Genomic DNA, 25613 nt, shown 5'->3' with positions numbered 1-25613 from the left:
GTCTCTTGAAAGCCTCACTCTGTCTCCAGCTCAGCAGTGAAAACCTCCTCCAGGAGAACAGCAGAGCAGCCACAAGGACACTAAGCAAGGAAACACTGACCATCATAGCAAAGGACTTACCTGGAGCACAGCTATCAACAAGAGCCCCCAGTGCTTTGCCATCCTGCCAGTTTTGATTGAAGTTCGTGATTGGCAAGTAAGGGATTTTGTTCTGGATCCAGCCCAGCAGCCTCTGCTTAGGGGTCTGCTTCTTTGCATCATCATCACCTTCATCCTCCCACACTGGCATGGAAATGGAGTAGTGGAGGATAAGGGTCCATATCAGGCCAAGGATCAACTTCAAGTTTCCATCAACTATGGCTTTACTATCTGGAAGACAAAAGACACATAACTGTTTACTTCCCACCCTAAAGAGACATGTTTTTAAAATACTGTGCCTGCACTTATGGTCAGGCAATCAAGGACAAGAAAAGCAACCCAGCTCACTGAAGACACTTTCTTAAGCAGAGACATCTTCATGCCCTGCATTAGACAGGAGGGAAGAAAGGAGTCCAAGCACTCAGTGCTCTCCAGCTGTCTTGAGAGCTCTGTGCTCTCCAAGGGTCGTGTGACTTGCCCTTGAAGCTTTACAACATTAAGCTTAGAAGAATTGGCAGTTTAAGTTCTCTGGTATTTTGCATTTGGATGATAAGTGCCACCTGTTGTATTTAATGGCATTTGTATATTATGAAAGAGGCCAAACAGCATGTGATGGAGGTCACAAGAACAGCATCCCAACAGGGGTTGCTAAAAGCACCGTTTAGGAAACCACCATTTTATAGAGCAACATGCCTCCTCACACACAGCAATAATTTGCATTAAAAAATGATAGCAAGAAAAAAGTGCTATATGATGAAGTCCAGGAAAGCCACACTTTGGAATCAGAACAAAATCCAGATATACCATGACCTGTGCACAAATGGCAAAGTGGAGAGTGGAGGCCCATTAAGCATCCTTTGCACCATCACTGTCATGCCTGCACAAAAAGTCATCCCTTCAAGCTACAAATGCAGAGTTAGAAGAAAAGGAAAAGCCAGCTCTGGCTTTTCTATGTTATGCTCTAGCCTAGCAAAGGTTTACCACCACAGCAGCTCTACTTTAAGACACACCATGCAGCTAAGACTAAGGTATCAAGATCAGACTGTTGTAAGAAGCTGTCTGAAGGGGCAGGATATTTCTTGGCATCACTTTGGCCTTATGAAGTGACCTCTACAGTTTTGTGAATACTCTTGCAATTTACTTCGGTTTTAATGAGTCACAAATTGAATGCACTACTGTAGCTGCTACTCAGGTTGTATTACACTCGTAAAAGCTCCAGTTTGTCCAAGCGCACCCAAACCAGGGTTCTTCTGCAGTGTTTCGGGATGCCCTCAGCCTGACTGATCCTTTCAGTCACAGCAGCAGGTTACAGCAGAGCTTTTTTCTATTCTTTCCTCCATTTCAGTGAAAACTGCTGCAGAAACTCCTTTTTAGTCACAGAAGCTACAAATGACCTGGGAGCTTTTGTCTGCTCTCCAGTGCCTGGAGCAGATGCTGGAGTAAAGACAAGTTCAGTGGTATAAACTCACTTTCATGCCACCAGAATGCACAAGGATCTGACTGAGTCCTAGATACCAAAAGAAAAGCGTTTTGTATTTCAATTGCCTATTCCAGCTCAAATTCAGAGTGTTAACACGTAGAGAGTCCTCCAAGCTGAGCCTCAACATGCCCAGCATCCATATACATGCCTTAGTTGTGCCTCTTCAGCTACAGAAACCACAGTAGCAACCCAATAACATCTTATCAATACAGACAGATCTCCTGACTTTCAAAACAAGTGATTATACAGAATAGCCACCAAGAACAGTAAGCACCAGGGTGTGTTCCCTTTAACCCAATGCTAAGGTGAAGTAGTTAATATTTACATGGTTTCACAATAGGGCGGTCTGTCCTGAACAGATAATACTGTAACTTCAGACCTTGATGTGCATTTGGCCTCTCTGTATAGTTAAAGTCTGGTTTATAGTCAGATTTTATTTGCACTAGGGCTTTTTAATATAAATCACCCCAGTTTTGACTAATCTTACAGGATTATAAGTGTCTGCCACTTGACTGCTCACTGATGATTTCATATCCAGTCTGAGATACACAATAGATATCCGTGAGGTGATTAAGCCCCGTTGGGTTTTAATTACAGGTTTCAAGGTAAAAGCCTGCATCATGCAATAGTTTGTCTCTTAGCAACAACTAAACATTCCTGCTGTAACCCATCTCCCCCCTCTTTCCAGTAGAACTGCAAACTGGTCAGTGGAGAGAAGGTGCTCCCTTGCAATCTATTAAGGAAAGCTTTCTTGGAAGAACTCATGCTGGAGCAGGAGGAAGAGCTACATTTTAAACGATAGAGACCCAGTGCCATGTTGGCAAGCTCATCACAGTGCCTGAGATCTGCAAGCTGGAATTAATGGTTGCAGAGCGCAAAACCCACACTGTCAGCGTGAGCCCCCGTGCCTGCAGCACCTCCATCCTGCACCCCCGCGGCAGGACCACCCGCTCACACCACAGCACTGCAGCATACAGCCAGCCACCGCATCCCTGCGCCAGGAACACCTCTGAGTTTTGGTTTCAAATTCACACTGACATAGGCATTTTTACCGGAGTGGACACAGTATGATTTAGTATGCTACAAGTAACCCGGCTTCAGAAAGCCATCCAGCACTCCCAGGGAGGAACGCCAACAGGACAGAATCACCTCGAGCACACTGCTACCCTCACGTTATCGAGATAAAGAACGGCTCGTTTCACATTTACAGCACATAAATAATGTTATAAGGGGATGCACTGCGGTTACTGCAGCACTCAGCCGCGTGCTCAGAGCTTCCTCTGGCACCCCATCATCATCTCTGAAGGCACGGCTGGGCAGTGGTCCTTGACCTGTCAAACAGAGCCTGTACACAAGACAGCTTCAGATCGAAAGCAAGAATATCCCATCTCATTAGCCTGGTCCAGAGAGGCCAGCCCCAGACCGCTGTCCCAGTGACAGGAAAAGGTCACCACAGGAATGGGACAGCTCTTCCTCTGCAGGGCTGGTGCCATCCCACAACTGCACTCTGTTAGCACAGTTAGCAAGCTCTTGCAGCCTCCCAGCTTCCTGACAGGCATGATGTAATTTTTTCCAAGCCTGCTTGTAGGAGGGCTTGTCTGCTTTCAATTGGGGTGGGGAAGATGGTGGGAGAAGAACTCCTGGGCAGGACAAGAGACCTTATCAGCACTCAGCAGAACCGCCTGTGCTCCCTTCCCACAGGTACCCTGCTCCCAGCTGCAGGGGATCCCACCAGCAGCTCAACCCTGGCTCACTATCTCTACCACCATATATAAAAGGACTCTCCAAAGCAGGCATAGCTTCCAAGTGCTGGTGTAAAGCTCAGCTCCACCCAAGCATTCAGCCTCTCTACTCTAGTGCTGCCTTTTTAACTGACTGAAAACATTCAGTGCATTCTCCTCAAGGTCTCTCAGGCATTAAGATGCAAGTGGCACCCAGGAAGAGAAGCATCCATGAACAGGTCCTGCACAGGGAGCACAGCACTGTCCCAGGGAACCCTGAAACCTTCGCAGTACAACCAGATTTGCAGCATCCCCCACCAGCTCTGAGTGCACACTGACAGGGCAGTACTGCCAAGGTTTTAGAGCAGCGGAAAAAAAACGTGTTTCCAATGACACCTAAGCACCAACAACCATTACTGCAGACACTGCTGTGTACCCCAGCTCAGCTGGCTTTCCACTGGATTCTCCCTATTTCCTGGTCTGCTTCAAGACACTTTTTCTGGCCATCACAGGGTGGAAAACGGATTACATCAACAGCAGATCTTGAAACGCTGCTTTCCTACTACAGTTACTTTTAGGCATACTTCTTACTCACACCATCTATACTGTGCAGCTTTACAGTGCCCTTTTCAAGCCATGTTTCTCAATTGCTTCTCTGGAGTTTACTGTAAAGTTACAATATGGAGACGGCACACTTGTGGTGAGTGCTTCAGAACCACAGTCGAGGAGGGTGCACCTCCACCATCAGCAGTGTTTGGCTTTCAGCATCAATGAATTAGGTAGACGGGAACAGATTGTCTGCTTTCAGCTGAAGTGAAGAGTGTGTGTTTACTCCATGGCACCAGGCGAGTTTCCGCAGATTAAAGGATCCTCTCCAGGCAGGCAACAGCCACCGGATCCCTGCCTTCCCGTGGCTTGGAGGAAGTGAGCTGTCGCATCTCAGCCGCCAAGATAATTTAGTGGGGCTGAGCAAACTCTTCACAGCACCACTGTAGACAGCTTTAATGTAATTTCTCCTGGAGAAATGGTGGTAATCTGCATCATTTGCTTTATTCACGTTACAATGCTTACATTGACATCTCCAAGATGCACTTGCATGCGTGTCAGAGCGCACTTGATCACTGTTTCACTGTACCCAGAAGGAGATGAGTGCTTTGAAGATCAAAGCTCCTGCACAGGTTGAGTCACACCACTGCACCAGAGCAGGATACCTGCTGACAGCCATCTCACTTACACTTTCAAAGGATGCATTTATGGGGAGCCCAGGCACAAAGCAGGAATCCATCCATGCCACAGGATCTCTCACCTGCCTCAGACCAGTATCTGAGAGGACTTCGGCTCAATTGGAGACACAACCAACCAACTTTAGAGGTGCCATCTAGAACAGGGAAAGGGTGAGGGGTTTGGAGGGCTTGGTTTGGTTTTTTTAATTAGAACAAAGACTTTTTGGGCTGTTACATGCAAGTCCTACTGACATTCTGCTGCTGACTCCAAATTCTTTAATGCTTTTAGTGACCACTTTCAGACGGTCTGCAAGTTATCACAGCTAGACACACAGTCCTAAACCACCAAGAAGCAGAAAAAGCAGAAACACTCAGATTTGGATTTAACACAAATCTGCATTTCCACCTACACTGTTCAACATGCATTTTAGCTTCAGTTACTCCAACTTGCTTTCCTCCTCTAACAGTACGTGATGGCAATCCAATGTCAACAAAACAGCAACTGCCGTCAAACAAGATGCAGCCCTCGTCCAGCTGCACGCAGGCAGAAGCTGTCCGCAGGGTCAGGCTGCAGTCCGCCTGCTGCTGAGAGGTCCTGGCGTCGGGATGCAGCTCGACGCGACCTGAAGCCTGACTGCAGGGAAAACCTGCCAACCAGACATAAGCTGTTCTGCAGAATCAACACCAGCACTGAACAATCAAGCATTCACTCTTCTGTGAAAAAAAAAGCCTATATATAGCCTCCAACATTAAGTTTTATGTAGGAGTATCCTGCTTCTTAGTCAGCTATTAGAATTTAAGTGCCTGCCTGGTAGGGTAAAGAGGAAAACAGACTGAACCAGAGCTCGTTTGCTTCCCCCATCACACCTCTGAGTCTAGATTGTAATTCTTACCATTTTATTATCCTATTAACTACGTGGCAACTGGCCCCAAAAAAATGGATTATGGCAATTCCATAGGCCAGCATTATAAACCACCAGTCTCAGTCTTGAAAAGGAACCAAGTTGTAACTGCTCAAGCTGATTTATAATTGTTGCTCTATACTAAAAATTAATATGATATGTTATACTTGGACTGTTAATATCACGCTCCTTAAAGCGCAAAGGAAGATGTTAAAGTGCCTAGGCTTCAGCCAGCAGCGTGACTAGCCTGAGCCAGCAATACGACCATCAAGACAAACGTGTGTCATTTTTATGACCTGGGCCACAAAATACTTCCCAACCTAACCTCCCAAGTGGAAAACCGCCAGCACTGCAGAGCCGGGTCCTCTGTATCTGTGCTTGCAGCTGCCCCAGGAGCAAATGTCAGAACTACAACCCGGCATTGATTTGAAGGTTGCAAGTTCATCTACTCCAGTAGAGAACCTTGAACTTTACCTGCAGTACATAGCTTGAATTACATGACCTTCCCTAGGTCTCTTCAAAACTATTCTACAATTCAAAAAAAGCCCCAGTGTTACAAACAAGTTTGTGAGCAGTGTCTTTTGCTCATGTGCAAGCCTGCTTTGCATCAGATTAAGCACAAGAACTGCGGCAATGCTTCTTGAACCCTGCCCTAGAGCAGAGCTGCAAGTCATTTTCTGTTGGACAATTAAGGGAAACAAGATAAGCTACCAAAGCAGACGGCTTCCTTACTAAACTGAGCTAGTAATACAGACTGCTCAAAGTGCTGTGGAACAAATGAAGGACTGAAAAAGCAACTTCTGAGTGGCAAACTTCATTTTTAAAGCAGTTTCTTGGTTGAGGCTGCAGTCAACACTGTCTTATTCACAGTCTGGGCGAAGTCTGCTGCTCTTCACATGTGACATCTGCATCCAGCTTCTTTAAGAAGTGCCCACTCTCTCCAATCTTGATGCCTTCCCTACTTAAAATTCTGGTTTATGCACTAGACAGAAGAGCCCCCTGAGATGTATGCTCCTTTACTACTACACAAAGGAGCTGTCTCACCAGCAGCCCTTACTCCTTATTTCCAGACATGGAAGGAACTTGGTATAGCACACAAAGTTCATCTCAGCTGTGGATCATTTATGTAGACACTGTAGGAATTTTAAATCCCTGTACCTTGAAGATTCCAAGCATTTCCCCACCTCTAATTATTCTTGTCTACTGTTAATCAGCTATAGCAGTTGAAGGACAGAAAAAATAAGCTCTCACTAGGGCTTAATCTTCTGCAACAGTGAGAACTCCACATTGAACAGAGCTCTTCGAAAGCCCTGCTCCACACTCATGCATGCCAAACAGAAGTATGCAGATGAGATGGAGCTGAGCAAGCTGCCTAAGGAAATCCTTTGCTGAAGCATACAGTATGTGTTCACAAGCTTACCACGCCTGCTAAAGACATTAGCGGCATCCTCTGTAGGGATAATATGTCTTAAAATCAATTACACGGGTTCCTCTGTGCTTTAAGAACATACGGCAACCATTTTCTCCAGAGACCCTTAAGCCCAGGTCCACCTCACAGCTTCTTGGGCCTCAGCCCATAGCTGTTGCCTGGCCCCATGCAGCCAGCTTGGGCTGTGAAAAGCACAAGGCTGTGCTTATTGCACACAGTTGGCACCAGGGCAGCTGAACTCAGGCCAGTTTTGTAGATTCCTAGCTGTGACCTGCCAGCCTCTAACAGCAACATGCTCTAGCCCCATTGCTTCCCTGCTTCTCAGCACTGTTTGCAGTTGGTGCAGTGACCCATAGGAGAACCGTTTCTCAGCATCCAGCCTACCTGCATAGCAGCAGGCTTTCAGCTCATCCGCTCCCAGCTTAGCTCCTGCACCACCAAGGCTCAGCCAGTGGCCAGCTCCACCAACGAGCCTCAGGGCATTCATCACCTGAGGAAGCGTACCTTCAGGAAGCGTAAGTGATACACCATGTACATAACAGATCCACCAAGCTTCTTCCAAGGTGAGTTTTTCAGAGGAAGAATGCCATTTCAGAGGAGAGCTGTAAGAACTGTAACTGAGTGCTGGTCTGAGCACGGGCAGGAGGATGGAAAAAAGTGATAGGTTTTTATTTTGTTGCAAGGAGACAACATTTTCCTCTATGCTTACCAATGTGTCTGGTTATTAACAAAATAAAGTAAGATTCCTTTGTGAAACTCATGAATCAAAAGATTAAACATTACAATTCAGAGCTTTTTCAACAGTTTTTACTTTAACTGGATTTGAAGCCATTCAGACCAGAGAGCTTCAGGCTATTAATGCATCTACCACCTTGTATTGTCTACTGGTGCATGCTGGCTTCTGGAAAGGACCTCTTAGGAGGTGGATCAGGCAACCATAAAATTAAGTTCAAATCCAGTCCTTTCAGTGTAGGTTTGGCAAGAAAAAACAAAAACATATAGACTTTTAATACAGAAAAGAATAAAAAGAATCTAGCCAGCGAAGCTCAAAGAAGTGAAGCACAGATTAAAATAGCTCTGCCCGACTTCTTAATGGGCATCCAGAGACCACTTACATCTCACATCCAGAAGAGAAAGGCATAACATAAAGCAAGTTAAAGCCCACAGTGTAAGAGCAACAACAACCGACACAGCTTCTCCAAGAGAAACTGAAGACACCCAGGGGGGCTGGAAGAAGTCAAGAATTTCAAAATGAGGAATTGTTAGGGTGGGAGGGGAAAAAAAGTCAAACTGCGGGTGGCTTATGATCAAATTCCTTAATACTTTCAGTCTGAATACACCTAGGGCTTCTGTTGCCTTAAGAGCCATATACCAAGTTATGGATATGAGAGGGTAAAAGTGTTGATATGGTGTTCAGGAACAGCCTGAGGCAGGAGTGTCAGGGCACATCCGCCTCTTGCCACAAGTGCTCCTAGGGAGCATCTTCACCATGAGCACCAGGAGGGCTCCATGATGCCTGCACACTGCTGGGACAGGATTAGCAGCGAGTAAGGATGCAACACAGGATAATAAGAGCTGGCATTCACACTGGCTATTTCAGACTCGGTTGCTCACTGCCAAGCAGGTCCGCGCTCGCAGCTGTGGGACCATGGAGCTGATACCCAGCTGAGCCACATACAGGAATGCTGCCTTAATTATTCCAGATCCTTTTCAGGGGAGGGAAAAACAGAAGGGAGTGTGAATGTTCAGCCTTTGTACCGCAGCAAGTTTCCATGAGTGCTGCTTTGTTCACAGCGAGCGAGCCCCTCTCCAGCTCCACAGGGCAGCCCGCCAGCCGCCACCACCACGGCACCGACCCCGAAACCCTGGCCTGTTAACCGGCACAGCCATGGGGCACCGAAACACTCCCCATTATGGGAACCCCCATGCCCATGGAAAAGCAGCTCTGGCTGTCCCGAGCATGCAGGGCCTGCCACGGCACGCCACCGTCCATGACTTCATTGCCAAAACCGCCCCGACAATGGGCTCTGTGAGCACAGCCCCTCGCACCCAGCAACGCGCATTCCCTGTGGCTGAGCTCATCCCAACGCCCCGCCGGTGCCGGTCCTGGCCCCGGTAGCAGTCGGGACACCGTGGCTCCTGCTCCCCTCTGCCATGGATGGTGGATGCGCCCCACGCTGTGTTGGCGGATGTTAAGCCCCTTCAACTGCAGAGCTCTGCACTTCAGGGCAGGAATAAGTGGCAGCCAGGCAAGAACAGGGCTGCAGCCCTTCCATGCCTCACCAGGCAAAGGACATTCCTGCTTCCCTATGGCTCAGGGTGCATAGCAGCACCCTGCAGAGTGGGTGCACTGACCCCACGGGCAACAGGCAGCTTGGGAATGTTCCCAGAAAGGGCCAGGCAGCGTGGGATTAGACCATGGGAAGGGCTGCAGGCCCGGACCCGCACTACCACTCACCCCGCTGCTCCAGGGTCAAGCACCGGAGGAGGGAAACACCAGGAAGCAATGGGGACAGGGCAACGTAAGCTGCCCCCGTGCTGATTAATCATTCAGGAATGACTTGTCAAGGGAAGTCAACATGCGGGAAAGTGGATTTCTGTTAAAGGAGGGAGGGCAGGCGGGCGGGGGAAGGAGGCGTCCTGCCTTTGCCACACTGCCGAGAAACACTTGGCTCGGAGTTTGAAACCAAGGGGCAGGAGACAAACTACACCTCCTTCCTCTGGGCAGGGCATGGGAGTGAAAGGGGAATGACCGTGCCAGGACTCTGCTCCCCAGGGGTCGGTACGTTTATTCCCACGGCACACTGGAGCAGGCAGCTACACCCAAGTCAGCAACACCACCACCACCACCCAATTCACAGGAAACAAGTCTCTCTTTAAGAGAGACGTTAACATTTTAGTCAAATGCAAAGCTGTCCAAGCTTAGCACAAAATACTCGTGTGGGAGTCATGAGGTTGCTACTCCACACACACACAAAGAAAGCGGCACCGCCTCACAACACATGGTGTGCTTCCACAAGTGCAAAGCCAAGCCTCGATCAACAAGGCTGCACTGATAGAAGCAGCTGTAGGGGCAGAATCCTACAAGTGTAGGACAACAGAACTAAGAATTGTGTCTGAAGCATGCGAGTGCTGTAACCACCTCTGCAGGATTAAGGTAATCCTAAATCTCACCAGGTCAATTCAGGTTGCTTCAAGGTTAAAAACCTGGGTAGTTCTTACAAAGACCTCCGAGGGGCTGGCAGAGGCATTAGGGGACAAGTCCTTGGCACTGCGTGGTCTTTTATACTACTGAAGGAAGGCTACTGAGCTTCAGGGCAGGGGACCAACAAGAACATCCACCCTCAGGCACCAGCATACATTGGAGATGGAAAAGGTGCAAGAGATGAAGCTGCAAAGAAAACCCCGCCTCGGCGAGGCTGAAGAGCAGTGAGTAATTCCGAGGTTTCCAGACGCCAGAGTGACCTCTGCGTTACTGAAGAGCATGTTTACTCACACTGGGTGTAGGTCAAGATAGTTATAAGAAATGGCATGTAAAATCCTGCCGAGATAAATGAGCCCATTCAGATAGGGCTGCCTAACATCTTCTGTGTAGTAGACACCAGGCACGAAAGCTGCAATGGATGGAGTTTCTGAGGCCAAAACCAACACATTCGAAATTATCAGAAGTGATTACTGTTTGGGGAAATCCCTGGCCACAACAGACACCAAGATTCAGTTTTTCCATCTGCAACCAGAATTGCTGTACTGACTGTGATTCACTGTGCAAAGGGCTGTCTGAAGGAAATCCCCATTCATGCAGCCCTGTGCTGCTCAACCCATCTCCACTCCACACTGCAGCACCAAAGTGCTCGGGATTGGAGCACCCTGTGTGGTCTGGGATTGGTGAGACACCCTGCCAGTTACTTCAGCTGCACAGGAGATTTGTGGTTTGTCTTGGTTTTGATAGTCTCCGATTCTGAGCACTTAATAGCACTGCTTCATGCAGGTTTGTTTTGAAGTATTTAAGCAAAACACCCTGTTAGAGATGCTCGGTAGCTTAGGGACAAAGTTATTCCAGAATTTATCAGCACGTAAGCCATCTGCCCTACCATGTCACTGAGAAGCAATAGGAAAGGTAATCAGTCTCTAACATGCTACGCTAGTTTTGGCTGCAATAGAGTTAATTTCTCCCATTGTAGCTTGTATGGGCTCTGTTTTGGATCCGTGCTGAAAACAGTGTTGATAAATAACAGGGATGTTTCAGTGATTGCTGAGCAGTACTTGTACAGTCAAGGTCATTCTTGAGCCTCACCCTACCAGAGAGGAGGCTGGGGGTGCACAGGAGTTGGGAGCTGACACCAACTGACCCAAGGAATAATCCACACCATAGGACATCATGCTTACCATATAAAGCTCGGGAAAAAAGAAGGAAGGGGAGGACACTGGAGTGATGGCAGTTGTCTTCCCTAGTCACTGCTACACATGACAGAGCCCTGCTTTCCTGGAGGTGGCTGAACACCCGCCTGACCATGGGAAGTGGTGAAGTAATTCCTTGCTTTACTTAAAGTGTCCTTATCTCAACCCATGAATTTTCTCACTTTTTCTCTTCTGAAGCTCTCCCCACCCCACCAGTGAAGCAAGTGAGGGGCTGTGTGGGGCTGAGTTGCCAGCTGGGGTTAAACCATGACACGTGCAACTGTACCCTTCTGCAGATAGAAACGGCCACTTCGGAAATCCAACATCTGAGCCATTTCAACACTTCATTTTGACATCCAGACATAAGTATCCAGCACGGAAAGCAGCCCCACACCACGCACTGCACAGATGTGAGGATGCTCAGGGCAGTTGCACAGTCACTATAAACATGCATCCACTGTGCACCCCTGCGGTCTTGGCAGACACTGTTGCTTTTCCATGACCACTATGAAGAGGTCTTAATGCTTTTGTGTGTAAGCCAGCTAGATGTCAATTCTTCATGAGCTTTCACATACAGACACCTCCCCTCCCCTCCTGGAAACCATGACTATGCCAGTCCAAGGAGGAAGAAGGCCACTTTCCTTCAATTTTTAACTAAAAAAAAAATATTCAGTGAAGAACACCTCAAGAGGCAGCTGCTTTTTGAAAGGGGAAGCTTTCCCCTCTTTGTGATGAAAGCAGTGGAGTCATTTGAACATATTTTTGTATACTTGTGCCACCCAGCAGTAAACACACTTCCATGTGCACACAGCACAAGGCTCGCCCTGCACGGTCCAGACTGAAGTCCTGTGTGTTTAGCATCCCACACAGGATAGCTCAGCGTTTATACGGTTCCAGCTACAAGCTGCTAACATAAGGAATAGACACTTGGCTTGAGGCCCCGGTAATTCATCCAACGATGGCAGCCGCTATCAGACAGACCTCTTTTGAGTGGAGCTTTCATAAGCAGGAGAGCAGTGGTGAATCTGCAGAGGCACAGCCTGCATGGGTGGTCTCTGAACACCTTAAAGAGGACCATATGGGATTAGTGGTACAGCTTGAGCACATATTAGCCACAGCTGTGCAATGCTTGCGCAGACCATGTACCCACTCCTCCCACCCAAACTCACCACACAGCAAAGCTTTGCTTCAGATGTGCAAGTTCTGCATTGCTCCAAGCAGCCCAAGGCACCCCCATGGCTCACACCAGGTGCTACAAGCTGGCCAGCACCAGCCCCCAGGGCTGCTTTCCAGCACGCGTGTCCTGTGCCATGGGCTCTGCTTGGGTCCTCCTCCGAAGGGGCAGGCGCAGCTCTGCTCAGTCTAATCCAACTTTGTCAGGAGCTGCTCAGCCATAACAGGCTCTGGCTGCTAACAGCAACTCCTGAGCTATCCAGTGCTCAGGATACCACCTTTCCTCCCCGGAGCCTGGACTTCTAAATCTTCCAACTTCAAATCTTCCAACTTCAAGACTTCGCACAAGTCTTTCCAGACTTCACAAGCTCGCAGCTCTATCCCTAGTCTCCAGGGACAGCCCTCCACCACACACATGCTGACTGAGCAGGGTACAGGCAATTACCCAAATCCTCACCAGATGCAAGACCTCATTTTTAATCTGCAGTCTCACATTGTTCACATTTGCAAGCCTATTGTATTTCACATTTTTAGCACAACACAAAAAAAAAATAGCTCTAGAGGCAGTTTTGCTAGAGCTGGAACAACTGCAGCAACACTGTAAGCTACACTTCTCTGCTGACCTCCCATACCCCTTCCAGCTACGTACAGCATTAGGCTACCTCATTTGTTATCAACACTTAATGTTAGTAACATGCTATTACCTCAGTCCAGGCAGAACAAGAGCCCCGTAGGTGTTTATGCTACTCCTAGACAAAAACTAGGCTGCTCCTTTCAGCTTCTGCACTTGAGCTTGAATACTGTTGTTGTCCAGGTACTGCTTCAGAAGCCTGAGCTACTTCTTTTACATACAGAGCATGGAATATTCTGCAGCTTGTTAAAGCCTATGCTTAAAAGTAATAAAGCTGGTTAATTAAAATATTAAAGCTTCCTCTGCCTTAGGCAGATTTTTCAACCAACAGTTGCAGCAGTTCAGATGAAGCAGTGCAATTCTCCTCCTTGCACTTAAAAACTGTTGAAGTTACAGTTTTCAATTATTTATCTATATCAGAAGAGGTGGTTCTTTAAACAGGGAACTCTGAGCTAGGTTACAAAACCACAGCAAGCTCTGAAGTAGGGTTTTATGACTCTAACATCAGGAGGCTTCCCTGCAAGAATCAGGGCTTTCCGTCCAGGAAACACCAAACATTTCCACTGTTTCTGGGGTCTGAACTAGAAGCTTCTCACTGGAGTCTGCTGTTCTGGTGCTTTCCTGGCAGAGTAAACCATCCTGACAGCTGACCCTAGCAGAGTAGCTCCAAACCATTTCCTGCTAGAAAGCAGTATATTGGGATCTACTCAAGTGAGGATCCCGGCAGTAATGTGGTTAATTCTCCGGGACAAGATCTTCACAGTATCCTTGTCCAGGAGTCCCACATGCTCCTATCTCTATAACTGCAGATGTCTGCAAGTCATTAGAATCCTCACTAATGCGCACTCAGCACCCGCTAACCATCCGGTGTGACAGTACCAAGAGCAGGGCTGGGCTGCCCCACTTTACAATAGTAGCGAGCTGAATCCAACAAGTGCTTCTTCACTCTTATATTTTTGAGGAGAACCTGAACCACTGGAAGACTGTCTCAGGCTTTTCTAAGTTTTTTGGGATGCAAAACATATAATGGCTACCTGTGAGCCATGCCTGCTTTGGCAATGGTCTGGGAAGCCCCAGGGCATGCTGTAGGTCAGGGCCATCAGGATCTGAAGGCACTATTTGGTCTCTGATTTGTGGCCCCTCAAGTAGACATCTCACTTGGTCATTTATGACTTGATTGAGCTGACAATCCTCACTCTTGCTTATTACTACTCAGGCTAGGTCAGGGAAATAGTGTTGGAGCTGATTTATCAACATGCAGCCAACCTCTGCCAGCTGGGGTCTTCCCTGACAGCAGCTGTACTGGGTTGTGACAAGAGTGACCCTCTTCCCTTTAGCCACCCACATCTGACGTAGCTGTTCAGCTGCCCAGCACACATGATGCATCCTCTGTTCAGTGTCAGATTCACTTCAGCCAGCACTACACAGCGTGAGGCTACACAACCAAAAGCTCTGAGAGAGCATTAGGATGGCACCACTATAGAGGGTCCTGTGGTCCCAGTTTAAAAGCCTCCATATGTCTGTCCTGACATCTGACAGCCACAGGGTCCAGCACAACTGAGCTTGGACTGTGGCACTGGAAGTCACTACCCTTTCAAGAGTCACCACAAAGTTTCCTTGCAGTCACCAGCCTATTTCTTCTAGTTCTTCTTAGCTACAGTTTCACCACAAGCCTAAAAGAGTTACCAAAAGAAATAATCTTCAGAGACAACTAAAGCTGTTTTGATTCAACTTTTAATTAGATCATTGATTTTGTTCAAGCAGTTACATAAGGTATCAAATATTTACACGCAGCCACACTGTTAATCAACAGCCAGAACAAAGCTGTAACAACACCATTAGCATCCCGAGTCTTCCCACAGCCAGTCTGCTCAGACACCAACTCTTCCCCCACAGCGGAATTTGATAACAAGCCGAGCAAGTGACAACTGCTCAGAGAACCACCACAACAAGCACTGACACAGAAAACAGCAGCTCCACAGTGGCATTCCAGTGCTGGAGCAGGCTCAAAGGTGCCTGGGCTTTGGATTGTTTGGGAGAACAAGCAGCAGAATTACTCCAAGCCTTGCAAAGAAAAGGAAACCCTAAGAAATTCACTGTCTAGACATGATGCTGAAGTAACATTTGGTATCTTGCGCCATCAAGATGACAGTTAGACACGCACTTTGTTTAGCAAGCCATTGTTCTCTATTCTGTAGTAAGGATCACAAACAGACAGATTAATCCAAGATTTGTGTCTCACACCACGATCAATACAAGGTGCATCTGTCATATGGCCACTTCCCAGCCAGGGAGATGTGCCAAACAAATGCAGGACCTTGCACATACCCACCAGCTCAGGCTCTTCACTCCTGTAGTCCAAGCCCAGAGGAACTTGCTGCTACCACCCACTTTACAATAAAGGGATAATCTGCACGAAGGTAAAGGAGACCTCCAAGACTACTCATCCATGTGTTAGCACTGAAATCTAAAATAGCTCCAAGACTTGGCTTGCCAGTATTTGCCTATGGGAAGGCCACTAAACCTGCTGCACCTACTGCTCTAAGGTTGCTGTGAGCAAAGGGAATGTAAAACAGTTAATTATATCAATTAAAGGAAGCATAGATAGAGCATGTTAGTATCTAGCTGAGGGGAACAGTATTTCCTCTTGTGTGTTTGAATAACCTTCAGATGCACGTACCATGGGTGTTTGCTCAGAGCAGCTCTGAATACTGTGTCTTCTGCTGCAGGGCTCCAGAGGAGACTTTCAAAGCTTGTTTACTCAACATAACTCACCAGTTGCCACCTACAGCGCACTTTGGGCCCACCAATCCCAACAGTGCCCTTTAATATAAGCTCAGAAATACAGACACATACATTGTGTCCTCACAAGAGCAGACACAGACTAATCAAAACCAGTAGGCAGCCAGAGGCGCCCGGCACAGCCTGACATCACTGTGAGCTGCGAGTGGTGGAGGAGAGCCAGCCGCCAGCATCCCACCCCAGGTCAGGCTGGGGCAGCCCCCAGGTCCAGATGTGCTCACAGCACCTATGCAGGACACAGCAATGGCATTTCAGAGCTGCATTTAACAGCTCAGCCCAGAGCCCATCTCACAGGCAGGCCGTTTGTAGCACACCCCAGATTTCAGCACAAGAAGAGGGTGGAAATGCATGGGCTGGCAGGAAGGGTGGCTCCACAGCTTTCAGTTACTGCTCTGCAGCAGAGCCGCAGTGCACAGAGCCTGCGGCCAGCAGTGAAAACACTTGAACCCCACCCAGGATTGCAGAAGACAGCAACAGCCTCCCTAACAGCATGGGCAGAGCACAGGGCTGCTCACAGCCTCTGCCTGGGTGCTCAGCACAGCACCCAGCCATGCTAGTCCCATCTGCAGCGATGCACAGCCTGCTAGCGTGTGCTTGGGCCATGCCAGGACATGCTGCCGAGACAGCCCTTGACCAAGTTCTTCCTCACAGCAGGCAGGCTGGGTGTCAGCATGGCAGTCTGTCTGTGCCCACCTCACCCTCAGAGGACACGCAGCACGGCCAGCTCATGCTGGAGTAATTCAATGCTCCGACAAACACGTCGTGATTTACGGCATGCCCTGAAGCCAGGGAGAAGGAGCTGCAGTCCATGATGTCATTGCAGCCCACATCCATTTTTGTGCTATGGGTAAGATTGGCAGGGACTCCCCTCATGCAACCTGCTGCTGCTGTTAGGTGTTTGGACAGTTTGTCCCTTCCACAGGAAAGATCCCAGCCTGGATGTTCAAAGCTCAACCACTTCCAGCTTACCAGACTGGTCAGTGAAACTTGCTATAATTCAGTGACCCTGAGAAAACTCAGAAATACCTGCTGAATTTATGCTTTAGACATTGGCTTACTTTCCATTAGATTGGCTGTCTACTTCTACAAGTTGCAAGCAGAGGACCATGACCTACAGACTCAGAGGAAGCATCCCATTAGCAGTCAGACAGTGCAATTGTACATGTGGCCACTCTTCCCAGACAGAAACACAGCTTAGAGAGCCACAGCTGCTTTCTTCCAAGGGCAGTATCAGCAGGAGGTCCAAACAATCCCAGACCATCACACCAGGAGAGACAGGATTCAACTGCTCCATCCTCTGCCCACCCCAGGCAGCTCCAGGGCAGCGTCTGCTGTGTTACTCAGCACAAGGGAGAATATGCAAGGCAACCCTTGGTTCCCCAGGGACTTGGGCAAGGCTTCATTTGGGTATTGTTTGAAGTGGCCTAGCTTGTTTTCACTAACAAAAACAGAAAATCCAGTTTATTCTTGTAGTGGTTGTGAGTATTAGAGTTGCCATGCAGTAGCACAGTAGGAACTAGACACTGCATACATCTCACTACGGATGTTAGACTTCAACTGCTTACAGCAGAATAGTGTTCACACAAAGAATTGCAATTCACTAGCTAAACCCATGCCCACCACAGCAGTCAGTCCTCACTGTGATGATATACCAGGTACTATGTAATCACCTCCAACACTCAAGGCTAGTTGCAGGAGGGTTAGAAAGCTAAGGGAGGCTCGCAGACAGGTGACCACATCAGACCCCAAACAACCATTTGGTTATGATGCAACACACACCCAGTATGAGGCTTTCAAGTACAGGAACTAGGATTTATCTCCTAATGATGACCTGGAAGAAAGCGTCTTCCCAATTAGATTACAGAGCATGGGTCCTTCCTCAGGAGACACACGAACAGGCAAGAGTGCAAGCTACAGAAACTTCTGCCTTGGGGGGAAAAGCCTGCACCAAGTCCCTAGAAGCAAGACCTAGGGGAAAAAGACCTCGCTTGACCATCACTGCATTAATCCACATCAACAGGCAGAGCTTGCTTAGCCCAGAAGCTGAGAACCTCAGATCTCTGTTGACACAACTCTGAACCCAAGGCCAAGCTCTCAGGAAGAGCAAGGGTTGCTCTGCTCACCCCACCCAAGCAGCAGTTGCAAGATGGGTGGGTGAGTATTCACCTCTACCACACATACTGCTAGAGCAATCCAGCAAAGATACCCAAGCATCCAGCACAGGCTTCACAGACACAGTGTTTTCAGGAGAACCGCTACATTTACTTCTCCAAACACAATGTAAAGGCACATACCTCTTCCTCCACACTATTAGCATGAAGTCGGCCTGCAACAAACAGGTTTGTGAGCACTGGCATCCAATGAAGGCTGTAGCAAAGACTGCTCAGAAATTCCTACAAGGATGGGCAGTGCCTTCCCTTAACCTTTTTCCATATATCTTTTGTTTTGGCTTCTTCCCTCAGCAGTTAACACGCAGCTACACGGTATTTCCTTCCTTAGACAGGCTTAGAACATCTGATGCTGTTTTTCTTGCAGAGTCCAAGCAGACTGCAGCAACACATCCTCACCTACCCGCATCTACCACACATGCCCATCACTACCTTGGTGCACCTGCATGAAGATGATTCCCCTTCCCCATGGGTGGGTGCTCTGGAACAGGACCCACAGTACTATCACAGTACATACACACAAACCAAGAAATCTCACAGGAACCTACAGGTTTCTCCACAAAAAGCCTGGCTACCTCACCAAGAGCCAAACTCAGGCTTGACACTTCGTAAGCAACAGCCACTAGGACAGGCTCTTCAGGCACACCAGTACCAAGCACTAACAGAGCCAAACCTGGGTTGCTGAGCTTTGCATCTTCATTATTGTAATAGCTTACAAGTCAGGTGCTATATTCATTAACTGTGCAGCACACCAGGCAGCAGAGGATAGGTCCACAGGCAGGTCCACCTGATGCTGGCAGAGAAGAAATGGCAAATATCACAGCAGATCTATTCACGCCAGCATCACCTGCAACACACTGTTTCACTCTGGTGTGCTTGCTCAGCATATGTGCTAAACTTGGCAGGGGCTTGTCCAGGTCCTAAACCAGCTGCACATCAAAGTCTGTTTCTGAGGTTCAGAGAAAACAGAATTCCTCTGCAGCCTGGGGGACTCAGAGACCATTGTTTTATTCCCCATTGCTTGGAGCAGACACCGAACAATACTGGCAGTGCAAGAGCATGGCCACACACAAGGCTAACCATGTTCTTAGATTACAGTTGTAGGCTAGAAAAAGAATTATGCTGACCCATTTAGATTTAAACATCCCCATGTAAATCAATACAGGACATGGCATTGGAATATAGAGCAGTTAAGACTTCAGTCCTTCTTGAATAGCTGGCAAAGTGTTCAATGCCTTAAATGAAAAAGCTGTTTAGTGCATTAGTCTCGCTGGTCCCAAGTAATTTTACCTAAGTTTGATCACTTTACAAGTTTCCACTCATATGTAAAAGAACACAAGAACAGTGTGTGTGTGAGCTACCTTAAAGTTTCCTGTCACTTGGAGCAAGTAACTCATGCAAAGCCACTTTCACTTTTGACCAGCAGTCCAACTATTGAAACAAAAGATCCTGAGCAGACCAAACACCCTCAGAAACTGAAGCCACCTCTAGTCTCCAGCCGTGAGGCCCACTGCCAGTCTATCAAAAATAGGTTTTGAGGGGAAGAATTAAGTGTCACATTTCCAAGTAGCAGAAACCTGCATCCAAGACACACTGGATATTTTCCAGGAAACAGCCTCCAGGGAAGTCACAGGTAAACAGCAGAAAAAAATCAAAGAGTATTTTGACTACGTCCTTATGATGTGTTAATAGCACCTGGAGTGGGACAGAGTGAGACCCAAAGTATACACAGGCTGAAAACACATTTTTCTTTTCCCAGTTTTCAAGCACCTAGCTCTAGGCATCACAGGACAACACACTTACCAAGTTATAAAAGAACCAAGTTTTCCTCTAGATTTGCTTTGTCACCCTTCAGTGTAGCCTAGGGAAGAAAGCTGGTATTCCATTATTTTTCTAAAATGAGATTTCCATGAGATACTCCAGCTCAGGTCAAGATACTTCCATCTTTATGAGCACGCTGGAGGTCTGCACTACAGAGTACAGTGCATGTATCAAGTACTTGGTCATTAACCCCAAGCCCACCTGACAAATGGATGGCCCCTGCCCATCCATTTACCTGCATCACCACTTGACATCCTGCAGTTGCAAGGCACTTACCTGGTGAAAGTGCAACCCAGCAAAGAGAAACCACGTTTTTCAGTTTAATCAATCTGACTTTGGCAATCCAAAACTGCAGTTTTACAAACCAAGCCAGCCAGCTGCTCAGCACCCATCCTGCCTTTGCCAGCAATACAGGGCTGCTGGGTGAGAAGCAGCCATGAGGACACTGCCAACAGGTACTGAACAGCCCAGGAGCATGCACCTAGGACCTGCCAGCTGCAAGCTTCGGTGCAACTTGGCAGCTCACAGCCTGAAACCACCTGCCAGGCTTCAAACACCAAATGCTTCTGTTTCCAAGTTAAATCAGTTAACTCCTATTGCCTGGTATCAGGGTTTCCAGGGGTAAGCTCAAAGCCAAATTAGCTTCAATCCCCCTTTCTCTGCCACTTGCTGTGGCTTTTACCAAGGCACAATGTGGGTCTCATACAAAGTAATCTGTGAAGTTGATCAGCTCCTTCAGCCAAGAGCTAAGCCCTTGTGCTCTGCATTCCTGGCATCCTACTCCCCAGTGCCTTGCATATGCCACTCAGCACCCAGGAATCTGCAATTATCTCAGTCTAGCAGACAAATAAAAAGCAAGACTTGACACTTTAACACTTGAGTAGCACAGCAGCCACCTTGTGTCAGGCAGAAAACTCAATGTAGTAGTAGTCACCTGCCCACACAGTAGTTTTTTCAGAGCTTCCAATCCCATCTTTGTGGGATGGCTGTTTTTACAGTAGACCACATACACAGTTGAATCTGCACTGAAGTGAAGGCACTTCATGCCTAGAAGGAAAGCATCCAAAACAACCAGAAGACTCTGAGCAGAAGCTAAAGAAGGGGTAAGAGCAGCAGGAGAGGTTGGACTTCTGACTGTGCATCAGAAAATCTCACGGTTAAACACTACAAATTTAACTGATTTCTGTGTATAGGCAGAATTATTTTAAATGGACAAAACCTGAATGCCAAAAGCTCGCTACTGATAAAGTTTAAAAGTGTGGTTGTAGTATAGCAGCATTAGCTGAGCCATAATACATGGCTTCCAAAAAATTCCTGGAAGTTAAATAATAACTGGAAGAGGCACCACATCTACTTAGCAGAGGTCTGATGGCATTATTAATGCCAGAAATTCAGCAGCTGCAGCTGTCAGGTTTCCCCAGCTGATTTAGCTCAGAGCTGGCCCTAAACACCCCAGGCCCTAAGATCAACCTGGACATAAAAGTTGTCCACCTAAAAGCCCTTACTGGTACACAGCTCCAGGCCCTGTAACAGCCTTGGTTTTGTTCAGTAACACATAAGAGACTGAAAACTAAGAGAAAGCCCCAAGTTCTTCAGAACCTGCAGGGAGAAACACAGCACAGACAGGTAGTCAGCCCAGCAGATGCTGCGCCTGCAGGAGAGGTGCACAGGCTTCAGCCCCTTCAACCAAGAGGAGCACCACAAGGCTTGCTTTGAACCTCTTTTTTGGAAAGCAAACTGAGGATGTTTTTTCAGGATTGGCTCAGTTTATCCAGGGCTGTACAGTAGAGCTCCTGTGCTACCATTTGGCTCCAGCTCTGGTGGCACAGCACAGATGGAGCTGTGTACCACTTTCGTGCAGAGGCTGGGATATGGCAAAGGCACTTGCAGCCACAGCCATTCCATTCTCCCAAAGCTTCAGCTACAAGGTTTTTTTCAGGAGCTTGGCGTTTAATTTGTTTTTTTAACAGCCAACACAACACAAGCAAGCTGCAAAACAGTTAGGCATGTCTTAAAAGATTATGGCCACCCTACAGCTCAGTCTAATCCAGCAAGGAAGCTGTGCTGCTGCAGCAACATTTCTTATAAAGGAAGTCGCTGGAAGCCAGGCCTGACCGGACTAACCTTGATCTCCCAAGCCCACAGCCCTCGGGAAGTCCCACAGACAAATAGGAAGGCAGCTGGAACAGCTACATTTTAATAGGGCAAACAATACAATAGGAGGGAACACTGGGCTGGTGTTAGCACTGTGGTTGCGAAGGAGCTATTCCAGCAGCTGAAGAAGAAAGGTGAGCTCTGATGTTAGCAAAAGTAAGCTCAGCCCAGGAGTCCGCAGCTGCAACTCAAACCCTACTGTGTGCAAAGGGAACGCATTGCTAAGTAAATAATTAGCACCAGCTCCATTCCCAGCTGCAAGGACACTAGCTGTTTTGCCCTAGGAGGATAATCAGCCTTTCGGGACCCAACAGTCTCTATTTGTCCAAAGCTGATCTTACAAGTTAGTAGAGAGGAACAACAGGGACCTAGACTTACTCCACCCAGCCACAGGTTTTCAGAGAGAGCCAGGTCTCCCCCAGACTGGAATAGCTTATATTCCCTTGTTACTGTAGCTAAAGCCTCTGAAGGGAAAAAGCTATCACCTTGGCCAAGAGTTTTGGAGAACTGAGCAGCGCTGCACTCACCCAAATTCAGCTGTGCAGTTCATCCAGGCCAGAGTCATCAGGAGGCAGTAATTACAGTTATCTGGCAAAGAGCTAGAAAAGGCATTCACATTCCTTCCCAGAGATCTCTCAGGCATTCAAATTACTGCTTTACAGACTGCACTGCAGCCACACCTGAGCTATTCCCCCAACGGTCACCACATGCATTCCTGAGGGATCATCTACAATTTGACATGTATGCCAACAGCTTTAATTTTCTGAGCAAAGCATCAGTTACCTAGCAATTGCACCCTCCAACTGATAGCCAAACCTAGTGATAGCCAGGATGGGCATTAGCTCAAACCACCCATCTCCTGGAGTGAGCAGAGGTCCTTGTACATTTTCTGCCTACACGACCTACCACAGCAGAAAGATTCAGGAGAAAGCGCAAGCCTGTTCAAAAGCTGCAACTGTGATTAGGTAAGCATCCACGCTAATCTGAACACTGGCATCATCTACTGGGCTCTGGCGAGTAAATCTTGCTCTCCTATACCACGTATGGTAACACCTACCCACACACAGGTCACCCACCCCAAGAGACACAGGCTCCAGCACCCTGCCAGGGCCCAGAGACATCTGGCCAGACACAGGGAAACTGCCTGCACAGGGAGAGAACATGCTCTGGTACTGTTTTTTTTTCAGAAAGAGACCTGAGAGGAAAGCCTCACCTATGAACTAGTGACTAAGAGAGAAGCCGAGGCAGAGAGGAGAGCATTGCCAGCGCCAGCAGCCGGGCTGTGGGACAGTCTCACAGCACACACCGCACACTCAGCTTTAGACCAACACTACGCGTCACCCCCAAAACTTGCTCTTTGTAGAAACAAAAAGCAGCAACCCATCAGTTGCCGACCACACAGCCCCGAGGGGCCGACCAGCAGCACGCCGCGGCTGCCCCATGCCCCGATCCCGTCCATGCTCTGTGAGGCAAAGATCCCAGCGCAGGAAAAAACACACAATGAGAAAAACCTAAACCCGACCTGCTGGAGATGCACTCACCGATGGAGACCAGCTTGATGCTCTCCCGCTCCAGGAACTCGAGGGCCACCGAGACGTTCTCCAGCTGCATCTGTCGGAAGGTGGGCCGCTGGTGGTACTTGCGGTACATGCGCTTCTGGCTGAGCACCTCCAGGAGGGCGATGAGGCGCAGCCCATCGCTCAGGTCGTGCTGCAGGTTACCGATGCGCTTGTTGACGCAGCGCAGGTGCTCGTTGCACCAGCGGGTGAAGGTGTTCTGCTGGATCCGCTTCCACGGCGCGTCCTCCGCCAGGTCCTTCTCGGTGGCCGGCATCTCGCCGTCGGGATCAGCCGCTCTGCGCCCGCCCTGGCCCCGCGCCTGCGTGCTCATGGCGCAGCCCCGCTCCGCCTCCTCGATTCGATCCGATCCGCTCCGCCCGCGCCCCGCCCGCCGCCTGCAGTGAGGGAGTGCAGTGCTCAGCTGCCGCCCAGCTCCTGCGCCTGGTCCCGCTCTGCCTCAGCCCGCCCGCTCCGGGCTGCTCCGCCGCTCCCCGGCTCTGTGCGAGCCCCGCGCCGCCGCCCGGCCTTTATCCGCCGGGAGCGGCACGCCCTCGGCCGCATCAACCTCCCGCGCCCCGCTGGGGGCGCTGCGCGGGGCCGGGCCGGGAGCGCGCGAGCCTGCCCCTGCGGGAACGGGACCCCTCTGAGCTGACCCTCGCCTGGCAGGGACTGTGGCCGTGGCAGGGGAGCTGCCGCCGTGTCACGGCTGCAGGGCCGGAGCACAGCCCTGTGCCCTGGCAGCGCGGCACCAGTGCAGCTCACCTGGCTCTGGCAAGGGGCCGCGGGGCCAGCCCCGTTCCCCTCGTGTACGGCCGGGCCGCGCTGCGCTGCGCCCCGCACGGAAGGAGGGGAGCCCTGCAGCGAGGCGAGGGAATGCCGGGGGGCTCCCGGCGCAGGGCGGTGGAACAGTGCGGCCGTCGGAGGTGGTGTTCGCACCGGCCACAGCATGCTGCTCAGGGATAGCCCCCGCGGTGCTGGCACGCACCCTTTTACCGGACATACATAGAAAACATAAACTGCAAAAAGCACTCAAGCAAGGCTTAAATTCTCGGGACGGTGAGGGGGGGGAAGGTCTCTCCCCCCCTCTTTTGTGATTGATTTCCTGGTGTGCCACTCCTGCTGACATCCAAGGCTGTGACTTGCCGCTGACTCATTTGTTGACAGCAAACAGTCAACTGAACTGTCCCATCTCCCGTGGCTACAAGCCGATCTGCGCAGGTTGCTAGATGCCTCCTGACACTGGGGCAGTGAGAGCTGCGGGGGTGTCCCTGCCCGGGGGAGCCGGTGCCCACCCGCTCGCCCTCGCCCACCTCGCTGATCCCGCACACTTACAGTGCTGGCTTTGCTACCAGGAGCTGCTCCACCAATTTCAAGCGAGGTGTATGCGTGTGGATTGGTTCACAGCAAGGCTGTCACGCTGGAAGATGCGGGAGTCTGTCAGAGAAAACAAATCCATTAAAAGACAATCAATAAGGTCTAATTGAATTAAATGTCCATAGCCACTCTCCACTAAAATTAGAATGCAGTTTTCCAATTATTTTCTTTCAAGGGTTTTATTCTTACACCTTTGCTGAAGGGTGGCACTGTGGTTTCTCTCCAGTGACCCAACAGCTCCTTCCCCCAGACCAAGCTATATTAGATACATTTGTTCAGAAGACAATAAGAAAGAAGCAAAGAGGTGAGGTAAAGTGGGAGTTTTGCCTAAACTTCCATTGGTCCCCAAGCAGCATTGCCTCCTGTTTTAAAACTATCAAAGAAATCAGATTTAATTTACTGAAAAGATGAGGTGTATCTCATGGCACAGCAGCCAAAATCCTTTCCTCAATCACTGAGCCAAGCAGCAAGAAGGATTCAAATGAAAAATGTCTTTAATTGAGGGATTATATTTACAGAGCAAAACCAGTGAGAGGCTGCAGAGGTGCCCCAGCTCATGCCACCACGAGGAGCTCCCCAGGGGAAAGCAGGCTGGAAACGTGAAGCTGAGCCTTTTCTCAAGGGCTTTTCTCCCATCACC

At 49.0% G+C, this 25613-nt stretch overlaps 1 protein-coding gene across 3 annotated transcripts in view; it reads right to left on the bottom strand.

Annotated features, from left to right (window-relative positions):
• Positions 1 to 23968, bottom strand: part of FLNB (filamin B) — a 70858-nt gene extending 46890 nt beyond the window's left edge. For 2 of the 3 annotated variants that reach the window (XM_062610773.1, XM_062610774.1), the window contains exons 1-2: positions 23582 to 23967; positions 121 to 369 (exon numbers count right to left, since the gene is read on the bottom strand). In XM_062610773.1, coding sequence (XP_062466757.1) covers positions 121 to 369; positions 23582 to 23930 — 598 coding nt within the window. In that variant the 5' untranslated portion in view covers positions 23931 to 23967. Of the gene's footprint in view, positions 1 to 120; positions 370 to 23581 lie in introns of all 3 variants that reach the window. The other variant, XM_062610775.1, reaches the window with a different exon arrangement.
• Between the last annotated feature and the right edge of the window lie 1645 nt (positions 23969 to 25613).

The sequence above is a fragment of the Pezoporus occidentalis genome, unplaced genomic scaffold (genome assembly GCF_034315485.1).
Source record: "Pezoporus occidentalis ecotype Australia unplaced genomic scaffold, CSIRO_AGI_Poc_V1 ctg149, whole genome shotgun sequence".
In the NCBI taxonomy this organism is placed as follows: domain Eukaryota; kingdom Metazoa; phylum Chordata; class Aves; order Psittaciformes; family Psittacidae; genus Pezoporus; species Pezoporus occidentalis.
Note: the sequence above shows the minus strand (reverse complement) of the source record. Positions and strands in the feature narration are given on the sequence as shown.